The sequence below is a fragment of the Populus alba genome, chromosome 7 (assembly GCF_005239225.2).
Source record: "Populus alba chromosome 7, ASM523922v2, whole genome shotgun sequence".
NCBI classification, from domain to species: Eukaryota; Viridiplantae; Streptophyta; class Magnoliopsida; order Malpighiales; family Salicaceae; genus Populus; species Populus alba.
Window position 1 is genome coordinate 13,966,720 of NC_133290.1, and position 18,235 is coordinate 13,984,954.

At 32.7% G+C, this 18,235-nt stretch overlaps 1 protein-coding gene across 2 annotated transcripts; it reads left to right on the forward strand.

Moving 5' to 3' along the window:
- The first annotated feature begins 6,821 nt into the window (after positions 1 to 6,821).
- LOC118040327 (MADS-box protein JOINTLESS) lies at positions 6,822 to 18,235 on the forward strand. 2 transcript variants are annotated; one of them, XM_035047229.2, is made up of 9 exons: positions 6,824 to 7,117; positions 8,037 to 8,248; positions 13,170 to 13,248; positions 17,057 to 17,118; positions 17,207 to 17,306; positions 17,419 to 17,460; positions 17,669 to 17,710; positions 17,793 to 17,932; positions 18,032 to 18,235. In XM_035047229.2, the coding sequence occupies exons 2-9, from the start codon at positions 8,067 to 8,069 to the stop codon at positions 18,048 to 18,050; spliced, it is 666 nt and encodes a 221-aa protein (XP_034903120.1). In that variant the 5' UTR covers positions 6,824 to 7,117; positions 8,037 to 8,066; the 3' UTR covers positions 18,051 to 18,235. The 2 variants fall into 2 exon arrangements, with proteins under 2 accessions (XP_034903122.1, XP_034903120.1); XM_035047231.2 differs by lacking the exon at positions 17,669 to 17,710 and having other exon boundaries at positions 6,822 to 7,117.

The window sequence follows — 18,235 nt, forward strand, 5'->3', positions numbered from 1 at the left end:
AAATACTTTCGACTTTTCGCGTTCTTTGTCGAGCTTTATCCTTGCAACTTTTATCTCACTCCTCTTGGCTGCTAAACTCCGCTTTAACATCCTCGAATCCTCCCCTTTTGCTTTCCAACTCTATATATTTTCTTATTCAAATCCTTATACCTCCTAATCCTATCCATTAGTTTCGAATTGCATTTGCACAAATTTTTCTTGGTAATATTTTTGGGCACTTTCTTGGCAATCGCTAAAGTCCATCTCCATTGCTTCAAAGTTCAGAACAACTTTGCATCCAATCAAACTCAACCCTTTTAAGCTCATTCTCACTCCTTTCCCTAGCAATCTTCTCCTCAACCAACTTTAACTCAAGCTTGGTTATTTTCGCATCTCTAGACTGTATTTGCTCATCTAGAAATGTTCTCTTTTATCCTCTTCTAGCATCATTCCTTCCAACGTCGCCTTGTCCTTTCTGCTCTTGCTCAACTCTAATTCTTAGTTTGTCCACTTGCCTTCTCAATTCACCGTTATCCCTCTTTCTTTTGAGGGGTTCCTCTATGGTTTGAGGAGATTTGACTTCTACACGAGGCATGGCTGAAGCAGCTAAATCATCTTCAATATTAACCTCTTTTCCCTTAATAGGCTCCTCTATAGCGCAAGGCATGGCTGAAGCAGCTGAGGCTCTCCATTTTACATATCCTTCGCTCACACTTGGATCTCTCAAACCTTCTATTTCCACCAACACTAGATGCTTCCAATCTTGTTTGATGATCTCCAAAACTTCTTTTGCCATGGGATCTTTGAACAGACCAAAGAATTGAGTAATTCCCATAGTTTGGGAACAAACTGTATGCCCCAAATTGTCTTACCACTAAAGTCGGAGCATAACTCACATAACCCGTAATCCCCACCAATGGTACCCAATGCCTTTGTCCACAACTCATTAGGACCTTCGTTGTTGTTACCCATGGTGCTCTCCATTTAAAATCGCTATTAGGTAATCCTTCCAATTTTATCAACCCAACCCTGGTTGTCTAGATCTCCCCATTCTTCTTCTTCCACTAACTTTAGGGGTTTTTGAGTGAACCACCAAAATTATTGAAGACAGGTTTCTTTGTTTCGATATGGCTCACCATCCAAATATACAACAGTTGCGTGCAGCATCTCATTGCTCCTTTTCCAGCTTTTCTACAATGGTTAAGTGTCAAAAATGTTTTCGGCTAAGATAGCAACCACTGGATTGATCTGTGTGTTCTCATACTCACACATAAGCAGCGGCGGCCTCCAAGCTTACTAAACCATTCTGACTTGGGAACAACACAAGGCCAAATATACCTAAGGCAATCAATCTCTCTTTTTTCTACTTCTGACTCCTTTTCCAACTCTAGCATCCTCCATTTCAAACCGGTGCCATTCTTTTCCAGAAACTTTTCCAAGTTGGAGATTCTGAGCAGTTTTGACAGCTCAGGGATGATCTTGTCGGATCTCAAAGGAGAATAAATCCGATACAGGTCATTCGGAAACTCGGTCAACAATCCATATTCCTCAATCGTGGGGCACAAATCTATGCTTCCAAAGGAGAAACATCGGTATTCTGGATCCCAAAAAATGAACTAAGGCTCGCACCGCTGGGCTTAACACTTCTACCTTTGCGATTTCCATCAAACGTCCGTATTTCCTAAAAAATGCATCTTTATCCACATTCTGAAAATGAGTCGTTAACTTGTTCACCTCATTCAATATGCAATTCAGGTTCTTGATTGGCGACATCTTCTTAGCATCGCTTCTAAGGCAGTCTCCTTCAATCAATTGTGACAGTTCAGAATTCTTTCCATACTCTATGGAAGATTTGGTGATGGTCATTTCGTTCATAAATCCTGCAATTCAAAAATGCATGGGGGGTTAGTCTTGTTTTCGATGCAAAAGATTTATATCGGAACATACACCCTAAGGATAGGTTCTAGTTCTTTTACGTGAGACATAGGGTAGGTTTTACTACTAAGTCTCTAAAAGAGGGTCTCTTGCTGTTCCAGTGATCACCCTCGTAAAGGCGATATGGAGGTCCAGCAGATAGTGGGATGGCACGTGTACCAATCACTATCAGTCTAAACACTCAGCAAAGAGTTGGGGGTTTACACAAACTTAAGCCTTGACTCAAGTCATAAGGCAAGCTGCTAGTCCCACTTAAACTTAGAGTTACATGTGTGTGCCCTCCAAAACATAATAATAATAATAAAGTGATGCATGACTATGGCATGTATGATAGAATGTAAAGGTATATGCTAAAGCTTTTAAACAAAACATCATAAGAAAACAAAAACCAATAACATATAACATAAACAAACAAACAAATCAAGCTTAGTCCTAACATCCCAGTGGAGTCGCCATTCTGTCACACCCCCACAAAAAAAAAAATTTATAAAGGCACGACATCGGTTGGCGATTTTTCGTTGTGTTTCTGATGATTTGGTTCTTTGGAGTCGCCACCTAGTATTTGGTCACTAGGAACCCTAACTGGTCTTTCAGAGATTCTAAGGCAAGGGACTGGTTGCGTAAAGGGAAGGTACTAGCACCCCTAATACGTCCTACCTAAGGTAAGCTGCTTGGTGTTTGGTTTGCTTTATAGTCTATGGTGTTGGTGTTTTCTAATCCCGTCAACTCGTAAATCGCAAGGATAAGAGAATAAAAGAATGAAGAAAATTTTCATGATTCTTTAAAAAAAAAAAAGAAAAAAAAGAACCCAAAGAAAAAACAAAGAACCCGAAGGGAGGAGAGAGAGGAGAGACCGAACAGAGGGGAGAGAGTTATATTTTTTAAACTAAAAGGAGAGTGAAGTTTCAAACGAGGAGAGCACCATTGAAGAAAAGGCAGCACCTGCTCCTCTGCACGGGGAAGAAGAAGAAGGAAACAACCGTTGTCCTTAGGCTTCCCAGCCACTGTCACCGTCATAACCACTTGAGGCATCACCGGCTTCCTCTCCACCACCGCCACCACCATCAACGCTGCCAAAAAATAGCAGAATCACCGTGAGAGGGAAGAGCAGTGTGAGAAGCAGAAGAAGAAAGGAGAAGCAGAGGAGAACAGAGTAGAACAAAAACACAGAGAAAAAGGAAGAAAGGCCAGCCACCATCCCAGCCATCCTCCGGTCAGCAACCGCCAGCAAAACCACCACCAGCACCACTGTCAGCTCCTCTACCCAAGCTCATCGTCGCAGGTAACTCTTCCCCTTTATCCCGTATTCGTCTTCTTGCATGCAGAACGTGCACTGTGCACGTTCTGCAAGTAAGAAATTAATTAGCTGGTTACTGTGCAGGGGCACAGTAACCAGCTAATTAATTCTTCGGTTACTATGCAGGTCTAATTAATTAACAGGTTACTGTGCAGGTGCACAGTAACCACCTAATTAATTAAATGGTTACTGTGCAGGTGCACAGTAACCAGTCCATGTTCATTTCGGGTTGTAACATCAGCCCACACCATGTGTGGGCTGGGCTGAGTCCAGCCCTGTAGAAATTGGGCCCTAATTTATTTTGGGTTGATTTTTTGGCCCAATTTCCTTTTAGGCCGAGTCTGGCCCGTTTGAAAAAATATCTTCAAAAAAATTTGTGATTTTTGTGTAATTTTATTACTGTATTTTGATCAATATCAGTTTGTATTGTAAAGATACAAATCCGGTATTAAAATACCCGGTTTTCGTCAAAACATCAAAGATTTTCAAAATAAAAAATGTTTTTGCTTTCAAAAAAAAATTTCAAAAGGCCTTAAAAATAGTGTTGATTTTTCCTGCATATTTTTATTAGGGTGGATTAATATTGGTTTGTATTTTTATACCATAAGAATACCAATTCAGTGTTTAAAATACCCGTTTTCACAAAAAAAAAATGTTTACAAAAAAAAAAATGTGTTTTCTTGCGTGTTGCATACGGCCAATACTCTAACATGTTTTGAATGTTTTTTTTTATATAAAAAAAAATATTGGAAGTTTTGAAAATGTGTTTTCGCATAGATTTCTTAAACACAAAAATCATTTTCTTGCATTTGTGGATTTTACAACCTGTTTGTAAAACTCCAAAGGGTATTGGCCAATATTCCAAAAACTATAAAAATCTTATTTTGGGAGGAGAAGTTGTGGTTATTGTTCACCGCTAATGTTTGGATGAAGAAATCCTTAAAAGGACGAACATTTAAAATATTATCGGGAGTAATAAATCAACGCACATGTTTGAAAGAAGTTTTGGTTGCGATCGAGAACATTTCAAAATTTTAATTTTAATTTTTTTCTCCACGGTTTACGAGTCGTGAAAAGTAGTTTTTTTTTTTTTTTTTTTTTAAAGAATCGTGAAAATTTTCTTCATTCTTTATTCTCTTATCCTTGCGATTTTATGAGTTGACGGGATTAGAAAACACCAACACCATAGACTATAAAGCAAACCAAACACCAAGCAGCTTACCTTAGGTAGGACGTATTAGGGGTGCTAGTACCTTCCCTTTACGCAACCAGTCCCTTGCCTTAGAATCTCTGAAAGACCAGTTAGGGTTCCTAGTGACCAAATACTAGGTGGCGACTCCAAAGAACCAAATCATCAGAACACAACGAAAATCGCCAACCGATGTCATGCCTTTATAAATTTTTTTTTTTGCGGGGGTGTGACACAACGATGGGAAAAATGATAGACCGAAAACGTAATTTAGCCTGACGATCATAATATTGAGTGTTTGTATATTAAATATGAAAAATTTACTCGTTTTTCTATATATTATCTCCTTGTTTCTCGTAATTAAAAATAATTTATGATCATACCGTTGGGGAGGAGCCTACCTCCTTCCAAGTTACGAGAAAAGTTAACACATATGGGCTTTTATTGTTCGGACAGCTCCAAAAATAATGGAACAAATTAATGGAGATTTTTGCTCTTCATTTACTGTTTTTTTTATCTGTCAGAATTTTGAAATCAGAGGCAGTTGGGCATAACAGTAAGAAAAATATTTGATTGGTATATATTTTCGGATAAGTAATTTTATGAATCAAAACTAATTTTATTTTCAATCAAATTTTATTTCAATATATATATATAATTTGATTCTTATAACATCTCCTTTAATTACCATACTGAATTGCTAACTAAAGAAATAAATTTTGATTATTTCAAATTCATGCTCAATTGATATATATTCAAGAGAAATTTGTTTCTCATCGATTCCTTTTAAATTTGAAAGGGAGATAATGTGGGGGTGTGTTTACTTAATTAATTACCACATATGCCAACAGATTAATTTCAACGTTTTTTTTTTTAACCTCATAGATTTTTTTTTTATGCTTTCATAAGGTATTCTTGAAATACATTTAGGTAAGATGTTTTTGACAACGTTCTCTATATTTGTTTGACATAATAGAAAATTTGGTTAATATAAAATATTTTTATAATTAATTTATTAAAAAATATTTTAATTCACAAAGTATTTTATAAATTTAACTTATAATATTATTTAACTATTTTAATCATCCAACCATCACTCCACCACATATTGCAACATTCTATCAGATCTCCATCCATCACCACCACATATTGCAACATTCTATCAGGTCTCCATCCATCACCACTACATATTGCAACATTCTATCAGATCTCCATCCATCACGTCATTCATTTCATATTATTTGTATCATTGTGCCATAACCATAATAACTTTTATCATATCACTTTATGATCATAGTCACTGTTACCTAATCACCATAATGTATTATTAGAGATGAGTGTAAAATGCACTTGAGCTTCTAACCCAGCGGTGGAAGAGCCTTGTGTTTTTTTTTCTGCACTAGAGTTCAAGTTTTGCTTGTGCACGCATGTCATCCCCGTGATGTTTTACCTGCTCACTGGGCTTGCAGGATGTTCAGTGAGTCCGAGGATTAGTTATGATGCGCGTATGCTGACCCGGACACCCCGGGTTACAAAAAAAAAAGAGATGAGTGTAAAATAAAAAAATGGATTAAATTAAGAAAATTTTTTTTTTAAAAAAACCAAATCATGAAGAAAAAACGGATTAAAATTAAAAAAAAAACTAACCGGTTCAGTTTCGATTTTATTTTAATGAAACCGAAAAAATCGAACCGAATCCAAACAAAAAAAAAACCGAACCAAACTAAAAAAACAAAGTCAAACCTGTTCGAACCGGTTTTTATCATAAAAAATCAAATCGAAACCGGTCGATTTGAACTGTTTTGGTTTTTTTAATTCAGTTTGGTTATTTTTTTTTAATAAAAAATTAATCCGAACCGAAAATCATCATCACTATGTATTATCATTATTTTTACCATTATTATTATTTTTATATTTTTACTTATTGTAAAATTTAGAAAATCTTAAAACCAACCCAGTAAAGTAAAGTAATGTGCTGGGTTTACTTAATTAGCATGAGAGCCCACCAATTTTAAAGTCCTCTCTTTATTGCATTTGTAGCTGTGGAGTATTTTGTTTTTTGTTTTTAACAGTATATTTTTAAAAAAGAGAAGATGACGTGTTCCACTACTTGTAGCTCTGGTCTCAATTACCTTGTACTAACCTGTCTGTAGAGATAAGCTGGAGAGACAGCATTGGTACGAGGGTACAACGGCCAACCACTAGACAGCAGCATGGCTATCTGTACGGAAAGCAAATCTCACCGTATAAAATAAACTTTGACGTTAAAACAATAAAAAAATAAGAAAAAGGTCCCCCCTTAAATTGAATCTGACCTTTTATAGCTCGACAACAACCTTATTACCTTACTCAAATGAAAATAAATAAAAAATAAAAAAATAAATACAACAACTACTAAATATATTTCCCTACATTCTTTTTCCAATAATAATAACCATTTTGAGAAAATTGCAGACTGTGACTTCTTGCTTGGCTATAAAAAGAATCTATCTTTTTCCTGCAAGCTAGGTCAAGATCTCCCTGTTAAAATTTTTCCTCTCTTATCCCTCTCTAAATGCCATCGGTGCAGGGACTTGACGTTGATTTCTGTGAAGTGTCGCGGCACCAGAAAAAAGACAGGATAGAAATAGTTAAGAAGAACTGAAACAAAACACTTTTAACCAATCCTTGCAAGCTCACATCCTTCTTGCATAGCTCAATGATAGCTTGAATTATTGGTAGGTTACTCTCCTTCTTCACCACCTTGATTCTCTTAAGATTACCTTTTATGCTTTAAATTTTTAGCTAGGGTTGTTTTAGATTATGTGTTGTTTATTATTTTTATTGTTGTTGTTGCTGTCTTTTATACTCAGTTCAAGATTCTTGGCTTGATTTGGAAAAAAGTTTGCTCTTTGCGGCTCTTAATTTTTTTTTAATCTAATCTTCTTTCCCTAACTTTACCACAGAGGGGGATTCTATGCATTTCTATTTACAGAAATATTCTCTCACTGGTCTTTCTTCATTTTCTTTTTATTAAAATTTGTTTCCGCTTTTATTGAAGCAAGATAATCTGTTCATGATTTTCCATAATAAGCAAACTCTCTTAGCACAGTTGTTTGAAGTAGTCAGTAGACACTTGCTTTCTTCAATTAATTTTCCTGTGTGTCTTATAATTGTACCTTTATCTCTCCCTCCCTCTCTTTTGTGGGTTGATTTTCTGTGACCAAAGATCCCTCCTTGATTTCTTGCAATCAAGATCCACTATTGTACATTGACGTAACTCCAGATCTTCGATTGATATTCTTCCTTGTGGAAGTGATCCAGATTTCCTTACTTTGTCAAATTCATCACTCTTTCTTCTCCTCCTTTTTCTGTTCAAGTCTTTGAAAATATGTAATACATGTGTGCTTATATGCCGTCAGAAAACATTTTATTTCCCTGTAAATATACTTGTTAAGCATGCATGATGCATGCTTTTTTTCTCATTTTATGTAAAGGTTATTGATTTTTCTGTCTGTAAACATTGATATTGTCCTCTATTAAAGAACATGTAACAAAGGGTCTGTGGTTTTTGTGCTCGGTCTCTCTCCCTCTCTTAGGGATTCTATTTTGATCATTATATATGTGATGACTTATCTTGGTTGATTTTGCATGAAGGGTGAGTTGAAGTGTTTTTACCTGGGGAAGATGACTCGAAAGAAAATCCAGATCAAGAAGATAGACAACATAGCTGCAAGGCAAGTTACTTTCTCAAAGAGGAGAAGAGGGCTTTTCAAGAAAGCTTATGAGCTCTCAACTCTATGTGATGCTGAGATTGCTCTCATTGTGTTTTCTGCAACTGGCAAGCTTTTTGAGTACTCAAACACAAGGTTCTTCTCCTTTTCATTTACTTATTATTTTCCCTACTTTATTATATATGTCACCTATGATCTCATTGATCAACCTAGGATTCATTAACTACGGTTTCTTCTGAACCCAACAAAATTGAAAAAAGAAGAGAATGGCTGAAATGGATGTACAATAGAATCTTTTGGTATCTGTGAACGAAATAATATTTCTTGAGAGAAAAGGAAAAGGAGAGAGGAGCTTAGGGAGAAATTGGTACTGATGATATAAAGGTTTTGACCATGTCAGTTGCTGCCACTTATTGCAAATTAAAAAAAAATTCAAGGACTATTGACACATCCATTTGTGAGATCCTCTTAATGCTACCTATGTATGAAACTTGGTTAGTTTATATTGTTTTACACACACACATGTATGCATGTATAGTTACTATGTTTCCTTCTAAAAAAAACGACCTGTACTTATTATGCTGCCATTAGAGACCAAAACCACTGATATTATAGAAGTTGTTTTTGCTATCCTCTGTACACCCAAAAACCACAACTTACTATAAGGATGTGCCATAAAATATAGGGCATAGACGACTGAATAAGGTAAGGCCTTCATTTTTCAGAAAATTCAAGGGAAAATTCTGAAACTTCAATACCCCTAAGCTAATATAGTACTACCTATATGTATCCTTTGATAAATAGATTGATTGCAACTACTCATATCGTATATTGATGTATGAGCAAATAGTGCTGTAGTCTGAAGTGACTTGTAGCATAATATAGTTTTTATGTGTGAAAAAAAAAGGTCTCTTCATTGTCTTTGTTTTGTAGTATATTGATATAATTGCCTGATTTGTACTCATCAATTGTAATTAATTTTTCAGTACATGAATAGAGTCATAGAAACCAGAACTAGTGTTTTTTTTTTTTTTTTGAAGAAGAGGAAGGTTTACATCATAAACAAAGTTTTTTCAATTTGTTTTACCATCAATAGCCAGTCTTCCCCTAGTTTTTAATCTGCTATATATTCGAGCCAACCTCCTGTGTTGCCAACATAAGATTTAACCTTGTCAAGCACATCTCCAAACTTTCTGTCTGTATACGAAGCCTCCAAATTTTCTTACATATATTGATATGCTCCTGCCCCGATCATTATATATTTTCCTCGTTTATCTTTATAATTATGTCATTTTAGTTTCAAGATTAAATAAATGCTTCACTACCATCCATGTTAATTTGGATTTTAAGTTAGGATCTTGATGTGATCCGATACCTCCCCCAGCCCTCTGGTTATGAGGGATGGGAATGATAATTTTCTTCAATAAAAAACAAATCCTTCGTTGTTCAATTGCATTTACAAATACTTCGTTCAATAATCTACTCTTAACCACTGATTGCTATTTCACAGGTAATGAGATTATGCTCTAATTTTAGGAAAAATTGTATGATGAATCTTAATTAGGCTAGATAAGTGTCATATTCTCTCTAAACTTTGCCAAGTCTTGGTTCTTTTCTTGTTATATGGGATCAAAGTGATAGTCTATGTCCGTAGAATACTGCCAGTTGTCTTCTATTACTTTCATGTACTTTGCCAGGCATCCCTGGTTCTTGAACTTTCCCACCTTTTCTAGGTAGCTTGGTGCTGCAAGGTCATGTCTTTTAAATGTCTTCCATGAAAGTTTATTAATGTTGTTTTTACTTTCTCATATTACTTCTCGCGCCAAATAATAATAATAATAATAATAATTTTCTTTTCCTACAATGTTTAATTCAATAGTTTTAACACCAATTTCTTTTTCGTTTTGGGGTTAAGATTAAATCACTTCCTTTTCTTTCCCTTTTGACTTTGTTGCTACTGAAAAAAAATCAGAAAATAGTTGTATTCAATGATTCAATTTGAAGGATCTTCTTAGGAGGCGTACGGGCATATAGGAGAGGATACGATGACACTTGTCAGTGCTTCTAACCCTACTCAGTATTTCGTAATGTTAGTAATGAGTGAATAGTTTTGCTCCTAATTAAATTGAAAATTTGGGATATTTTAGAAAGAGTAATGCTATAAACAAACTTTTTATATAAAACTTTCATATAAATATGTGATAGTTATTTTTTTTATATATATAAAGGATCAATAAATTATCTATCACTCATGGACCTGCATGAATTTTATCACTTATCAATTAACATATTAATTTCTATGAAATTTTAATATAAAAATTTGTTTGTAATCATTTTTTTTAAAAAAAATTGATCGAAGAGCTGATTTAATAAACATTTTAATGCTTCCTATAAGAACATTTTAGTGGTAAGGTCTTTATAGTTAAAGATTTCCCATGCATATTTCACAAATTTTCACCAGAAACAATGAAAAAGAAGAAACATTTCTACCTAAAGGAAGCAAGTGGTGTAAAACATTTAAAGCATATTTTCTCTTTATAAGCCAAGACGGCAGAAGACCATCTTGCAGAAAACAACACAAAGAAAAAACCTTAAAGGTAGCGGGTAGAGAAGAAACAAGAACAGAAGAGGAAAGAAAACACCCTATGATCCTTGCTGAAGAAAAGCCATGCAATTTAAGAACACTTTTTTATTAGCCTAGAAGAAAACGTTCTCATAAATTTACATTTGCTATGAAGTTGATTAATATTGGATATTTTATGATAAACACATGCTATATACAATAAGAATTTAGAAAAAAAAATTCAGTTGCTTTACATTATTGCTAAAAAAATTCAGTTTACACCAATGATAAGACAAATATTCATTACATATTTTCTAAGAATTCTAGTAATTAACAATAAATCTTTTATTTTTCAAAACAAATTCTATAAAATATTCAAGAAAAAAAATCTAAAAAATGAAAAGAGCTACATAATAAAACTTGCTGTGAAGTTCTCTAGGATAAAAAAAAAAGATAACTAAAATATTTTTAAATGTTTTTTTATAATTTTATAGGAAAATAAAATAGGACATGAACTTATTTGGAAAAAAAAAATCAAAAACATTGAACTAATTGGTTTAACAAAAATATTATAAAATTTATTGGTAATTTATTTTTCAAAAATGAAGTTGTCTTGCCTATCCCAACAGTCATTAATTTGAGTAAACATTCCTTTAATATGTAGTTTTTTTCAAAATAGGGATTGCATTTCCATTCTTGTTTTCAGTGAACAAAGAAAAAAATAGTAAAACTGTAATTCACATTTAGTATGAAAATTAAAATTTTTGATGCTTCGAGTATTTTAACTTGATTTTTGATAGAGGCATCTCAACCCAAGTAACTTGTGCTTATATAACGCTTGTAATGAGTTTAGAATTTAAAATAAACACCTATTAGGGTTTCATAGCTAATTTCAAGTTTGACTTTTATTTTAGAAGAAAAAACCTCTTTTTGGTTAAATAGCCCATGTAAACAATAATTCCATAGACAACTATTAAAATTATTATGTGGTACGTGGATATCATGTTATATGTACTGATTGGACAAGTTTCTAAAAGTAGTGGGACAAATTGTTTAGAAAGAGCAGGATCAAAATTGAATTCCTAAGGGCTACTATGAATATTTGAAAACTATATAAGGGGGAAATTGCCCCCTTCACATGCATGCATCCATGCATATATTTCCATCCTTGGTTTAGCAAATTGATCACATGTTTTCTTGTACGCACGGGATGGGTTTTGGAAGAATGCAAAAGCAATTTCACATGTAGTATAAAAATAGATTTTATAGAACTAAGTTTCAAGTTAAATATAAAGATATGGAAAATGTAATAATAAATAATTTATCTTCAGAAAAATATAAGACATACGATTTTGACTTTTTTTTTTTGAACTTTTTGTTTTTTTGGTGAGGCCAGCAAGTATAGTTAATGAAAAAATTTTCATACTTAATTATAAGGATGGATATTTATTATTCAAGGTTAGATTATAATTTGGAACACTTTTGCATAAACATGATGAACTTTCATAAAATATCCATAAAAGTTGAAGGACTTCTTTGCACTTTGTTGCGCTGTTGTCTCTGCAAACCTCCTTTTCGCCCCAACTCTCACCATGTCAACAAGGGATGTAAGAATATAATTTATGATGAATCTCCTTTCCCGTCATAAAAGAGTTTACTTTTGTGAGCATCGATCTAAATAAAACTTCTATAGATAATGATTGCAATTGTCATTGTTGCAGTGAAACTGTTGTAGCAAAATAGGATTATCTTCTTGATAACTTGTGGCTTACCGTTACATACTTGGTTTTAGGTTGAAATACATGAGTTCTTGGGTCTTGCTCGCTTCTGTGCCCAGATTCCTTTTTATTAGATCTTCTCAGTTTTATATTATTCTAGATTGTTTAGGGTTTTTGTAGTGTGAGATCTCAGCAAAATCACCAGCTATATATATTCCAGATGTGTGATAAGTTTTTCAACAGGTAGTCTCGGAACTAGGCCTTCTCTTTCCTTGTCTTGATGTTACTTTCTATTGGTCTTGGAGTATATATTTCTTATGTTACAGAGGTATAGATTAGTTAAACATTAAGACAATGTGAGATTTAAGCTTTTGGTACTCACAGTACGAGATCTTTAGGATGGAAAATGAGAGTTCTCAAATGACCTGACCTGGCATATGATATTAGGGTTTGGTATTGTTAAAATGATTTACCACTATAAGCTTCTTTAATATAGGATTTATTATTGGTGTTGTATCTAATATTAGGGTTTACTTAATATTAAGATTTCTTTTACATGAGATAGTTACCTTCCTATTGATAATAATCTATTTATCATTGAAAAGAGAACTTCTCTCTAATTAGACAAGAGAGGGTTCATTTCTTAAAGAATACTTGGAACAATCTTAGTAGCTAGCAGTTAAATTCTCTACCAACGGCACTGTTAACTAGTTTTTTACCCTATTCTTCATCACCAAAAATTCGTGAAATGACTTGGCCTACCTATTTTTTGAAGCATGGGGGAAGTGATTGAAAGGCGCAGTCTGCATCCAAAGAACATCAACACCCTTCATCAACTATCTCTTGGGCAGCAGGTAATTAGTTTTCTTGTTGTCGCTTATCAAGATTAATTTTGAATTTGTACCCATATATATCAATATTGATGTTCATATAAGATGAAGAAATGAATAAAGGGTGAACGATAATTTCTTTTTTCTGTTGATTAATGCTGGATTGGTAAGTCAAATAACGAGTGCATGGCTAGATTTTCTTGTAATTAGTTTTTCTTTTTCTTCCCATTATTTTCCACGAAATCTTTCTTTTCCTCGATTAAATGTGTCGATTTATATTGCGAAGAGAAGTATAATTTGTTTTGCTGGATATCAAAAATAAGTAATCTTAACTTTCATAACTCTATTTGCAGCTATAGTGTTATTAATAAAAGAAAGGCAGCCACAGAGAGAGTGACTAACTAAGATAAAGTACAAGGCATGAAGCTAAACAAAATTGCAGATATGGGGGCTAAAAACCATACCATATATAGTAACATTTATTTATTTCTTAGCAGCGTCGATCCACAATCCAATCCTCTAGTCAAATCATACCCTGTATATGTGAGGCTACCTTCTGTGTTGTGAGTTCAAGCTAGTTAAAACTCCTCACCATTGAATTACTCTAGACCAAAAACACCAAGAGCAATGATAGTGGCAGAGAAGGTGTAACGTTGATTCAATAAATTTGCTGCAGAAAAGACATCTTGCTGCATCCATATTGATGAGATTTCCTCGGGTTTTTTTATTTTTTTTGTACAAAGTCGGTTTTCATAGCTAATCAGCACAGAGTTTTTGTTTTTGGAGGAGCCATGCCAGCCCGTATATTAGCTTTCCAGTTACCGTCACCTCGGATTTACAATATAAATCCCGTGTCTTTGCTCGCTTCCCAAATCTTCTTATCTAACTTTGCTTAAGATAGTGTTTGTGATTGAATAATATTCGTCAAGTTTTTTTACTTTTATTGTTCAAATACCCATAACTCCATCCTTTAGATAAGACTCCAAATCCAAGCACTATCCACCCAAGTCTCAAAGCTTGAGATTTGGCGTGCTTGTTGCATTGATATTGCAAAAAACCTTGAAATTGATGTGAGAGAATAGAGTATATTAATGGTGAGGAATTTAGCACTCTTTAGGAGGCATAGACGACCTGCCATTGACACCATCTTCCCCCTCCATGTTCTTAGTCCTTAGTCTTTTTGCTAACCATGTTTTGGATTCACCACATGTTGCTGTTAAGATATACTTTGAAATAGGATACGGCATTGATTTTATAGCAAGAATTCATAAAAAAGGATGATGGTTTGCAACTTTACACCAGATAATTATTAGATTTAATAATCAAGTAGAGTTATATAATAGCCCTAAATTTACTTAATAAAACTAATTAATTAATATTTAAATTTTAATTTTAAATCAAATAATAAATCACAAACTATAAGGAATAAAATAAGCATGTGTATGGGAGCAATATATAAAAAACTAATTGAAGATGCCAACCAAAGATATTAAATACTTAGATTATTAACAAATTAAATCACACTTGTTGAAGTGCATATTATACAATACAATAAAATAAGATGATTGTTGCAAGAATTGTATATTTTGTTGTTGAGACAAATTTTACCCGCCTATTGGTGTAAGCATAGATGCAAATTGCCTCTCATGATTCAACAATCATATAACTACTGATTTACTTAAACACTAAGCCTAAATGAACTTAAAAAAACTGATTCATTTTTTCTTTACACAAAAACTAGAATAACAACATAAAACACAAATAGAGAGATAATTCAAAAAGAATATATTTTTTTTATTTTTTTTATAAACTAACAAAATCCTCTATGTATAGGCATTGAAAGACAAAAAGAGTTTTTCTTTATCTAATATAGAAAAAAAACACACACACACATAGGCCTTAGAAGAGAAGAAGGATTTCTATTTTTTCAATGAGGGATAAATTTAAACTTGTGCATTTACTATTCCTCAGATGAATATAAAAAATATGGTAAATAACAATCCATCAAAGGAATTAGAATTTTTTTATTTCTAAAATGAATATGCAACACTCAAAGTCTTTTATATCAAACTTATTGGTTAATATTTTTATAATAGACTAGATTATATAATCATTGTTGTTTAAAATTAACATGTCATCCATATAAATAAATGCAATAACATAATTTTTATATGGGTTTTTCATATTAATATATTTATCAACTTCATTTTAGTTTAAAGTCATTTGACAATATTACCTTGTCAAATTTTCAAGTTATTATTTACGTGTTTATTTGAAATCATATAATGACTTGACATGTTTATAAACTTTTCTTTTTATTGCCTTTCAATAAACAAAAACCCTTAGGTTGTTTCATGTACACCTCTTAGTCAAAATCATCATCTAAGAAAGTTGTATAGATGTATTTTTATCTATTCGATGTATTTTAAGCTTATTAATAACTATGATAGCTATTAATATTCATATAAAAGTTATTCTTAATATAGGTGAATGGGTCAAAATAGTTTACACATTATTGTTATTTGAAACTTTTAACAAACATTATTTTATATTTGTTAATAGTTCCATTAGTTTTTATTTTTCTTTCAAAGATTCACTTATGAATGAATGTCTTACTTCCAAGTGGAAGAACCATTAGTTCTTATAAATGATTATGCATAATGTATTCAATTTCATTAGTTAATGCCTCTTTTTAATAGGAAGCTTCAGGATAATACTTTGCCTTGGAGTAGCTTTTAACTTTATTTTCTAACAATTATGTTAAAAAATCAAGGCCAATTATTTTGATGGTTTACAGTCTCTTACTCTTTTTTGGATCAACTTTATTATTATCTTAATTAATGATAAATGTTTGAGCTAGTTTATTTATCCTCTTAAGTGAATGAATTTCATAAGCTTTCTTAAATTGAAACACATCTTCAAAGAATATAGCATTCATTGATTCTATTATTGTATTGGGATAAATATCCTTAAAACTTGTTTATAAGAAATCATTATCCTTAATACTTAACATTATATTCATATTGATATCAAATACATATACAATTCACAACCTTAGATCCTATCTAGATCTTTTAGGCATCAGGTATCGCTAATTTTGCAAGATGCCCCCATACTTTAAAGTATCCGTTAAATGCAAATTGTCTCCTAGAATTTAACAATTATATTACTTAGTTTTGATGCTACTTCAACACTAAACCAACACACTCTCTTTGCATATGAAAAATGGAATAACCACAAAATATGAAAATATAGGAAGATAATTTAGAAGGAATACCTTCTTCTTTTTTTATAAACAAGCAAAAACCTCTCTCTCTCTCTCTCTCTCTCTCTCTCTCTCTCTATATATATATATATATATATATATATATATATATATATATAGGCATTGGAAGAGAAGAATTTCTATTTTTCCTATGTTGGATAAAGACCATATACACAAAGAGTAGTTTCTATTTTTTAAACGTGAGATAGTTTTATGGTTGGATTTTGGTATTTTACCAACTCCACCAGCTGTTATTTGATATCAAATTTTTATTCACTTATAATTAGTTTTAAACATTTTAATATTTTATATAGTGCTCATGTTGAAGAAAATATTTCAAAAGATTTTAACCAAAAAATGGATGAATTTCACTTCTAATCAGATCTTAAATATGTCCAGAAACTTTGTCTAAAAATAATTTTTTCCAACAATAATTTGTTTCAAAATCTTTCAATTAAGTTGAAGGCATAGAAGATAATGATTTTGTTTCAAGAAGTTGAACTTTATTAAATTATATAAGATAGTATGTCTATGCATTAACAAAGCAATATTCTTTTGTCCTTTTAGCTTGATGGTGGTGTGCATGCCATGCTGATCAAAGAAATAGCAGAGAAAAACCGTGAACTGAGGTAAAGTTACAAGATTAATAATGGTTGATACCATAGATGAACATTCCTATTTTCATTGCTGAGGCATATAATGATCCATTGATGACAGGCACATGAGGGGAGAAGACCTACAAGTATTGAGCTCGGAAGAACTGAAAAAATTAGAAAAATTAATTGAAGGAAGCTTGCGTCGATTGGTCGAGGAAAAGGTATGCGCAGTCTTTTCTTGTCATAATTCGGTAGATAGGTTGTTCCTGCATGTATATGCTGAAAACTTTGTACAATACCTAACAAATATGCTTTAACTTCTATTTGTTTTAGGAGGAAAAAAGCATGAAGGAGATCGATGCTCTCAAGGCCAAGGTCACATTCCTTACTATGAACATTTTCAGGCTATTTGTGTAAAAAATCGTGAAAGTTATAAATTAAGCTTCAAAACTTAATCCTGAATCAATAAAATTAAACACAGCCATATATATGATGTGCATGAACTAATATTATTACCATACTTGATCAAATGATCACAATGGTAACTCTATTCAATTTCATATTATCTTTGGTTAATTTTTAGGGGGAGCAATTAGCAGAAGAGAACCAGCGATTGAAGCAACAAGTGAGACTACGAGATCTCTCACGAATTTTCAGTCCCTTCTTGTTACAAACTCTCAATTTTGACTTCATTTTTTATTGGACAGGTGATGAATTTATCAGCAGCACAAGGGCATTTGCTCGAACCAGGCCAGTCCTCAGATTCTTTAGTGACCAATATCAGCAGTATGAGCTCAGCTGATCCTCGCCAGGACAACGATAGCTGTTTTGCTTTTCTTACACTAGGGTTGGCTTGTTACACTCATTTTCATGCAAATAATTTATTTTAATTGTTTTGATTCCTGATAATGTTAATTGATATTACGCAACTTCAAAATTCTTGCAGGTTACCTTTTCCTGATTGAATCCGAAAGATGGAGGGTTATCCAGCAATATGTAATGGCTTAGAAGTCATCAGTTTAATTAATAGTGTATTAACACTCCTTGCAAATAAAATATATTACATCTTGGCTTGTAGTTAATAAAATTCATATGAGCACTTTTCATGTCTGCTTGTAGTTAATAATATTCATGTCTGCTTGTTGATTCA

Excerpts from the sequence above, each read along its gene's own strand:
- LOC118040327 (XM_035047229.2), top strand. The coding sequence starts at position 8,067 with ATGACTCGAAAGAAAATCCAGATCAAGAAGATAGACAACATAGCTGCA. Across the intron at positions 17,119-17,206 it reads GAGAAAAACCGTGAACTGAG|GCACATGAGGGGAGAAGACC; the intron begins GTAAAGTTACAA and ends CATTGATGACAG. Across the intron at positions 17,461-17,668 it reads TCGATGCTCTCAAGGCCAAG|GGGGAGCAATTAGCAGAAGA; the intron begins GTCACATTCCTT and ends GTTAATTTTTAG.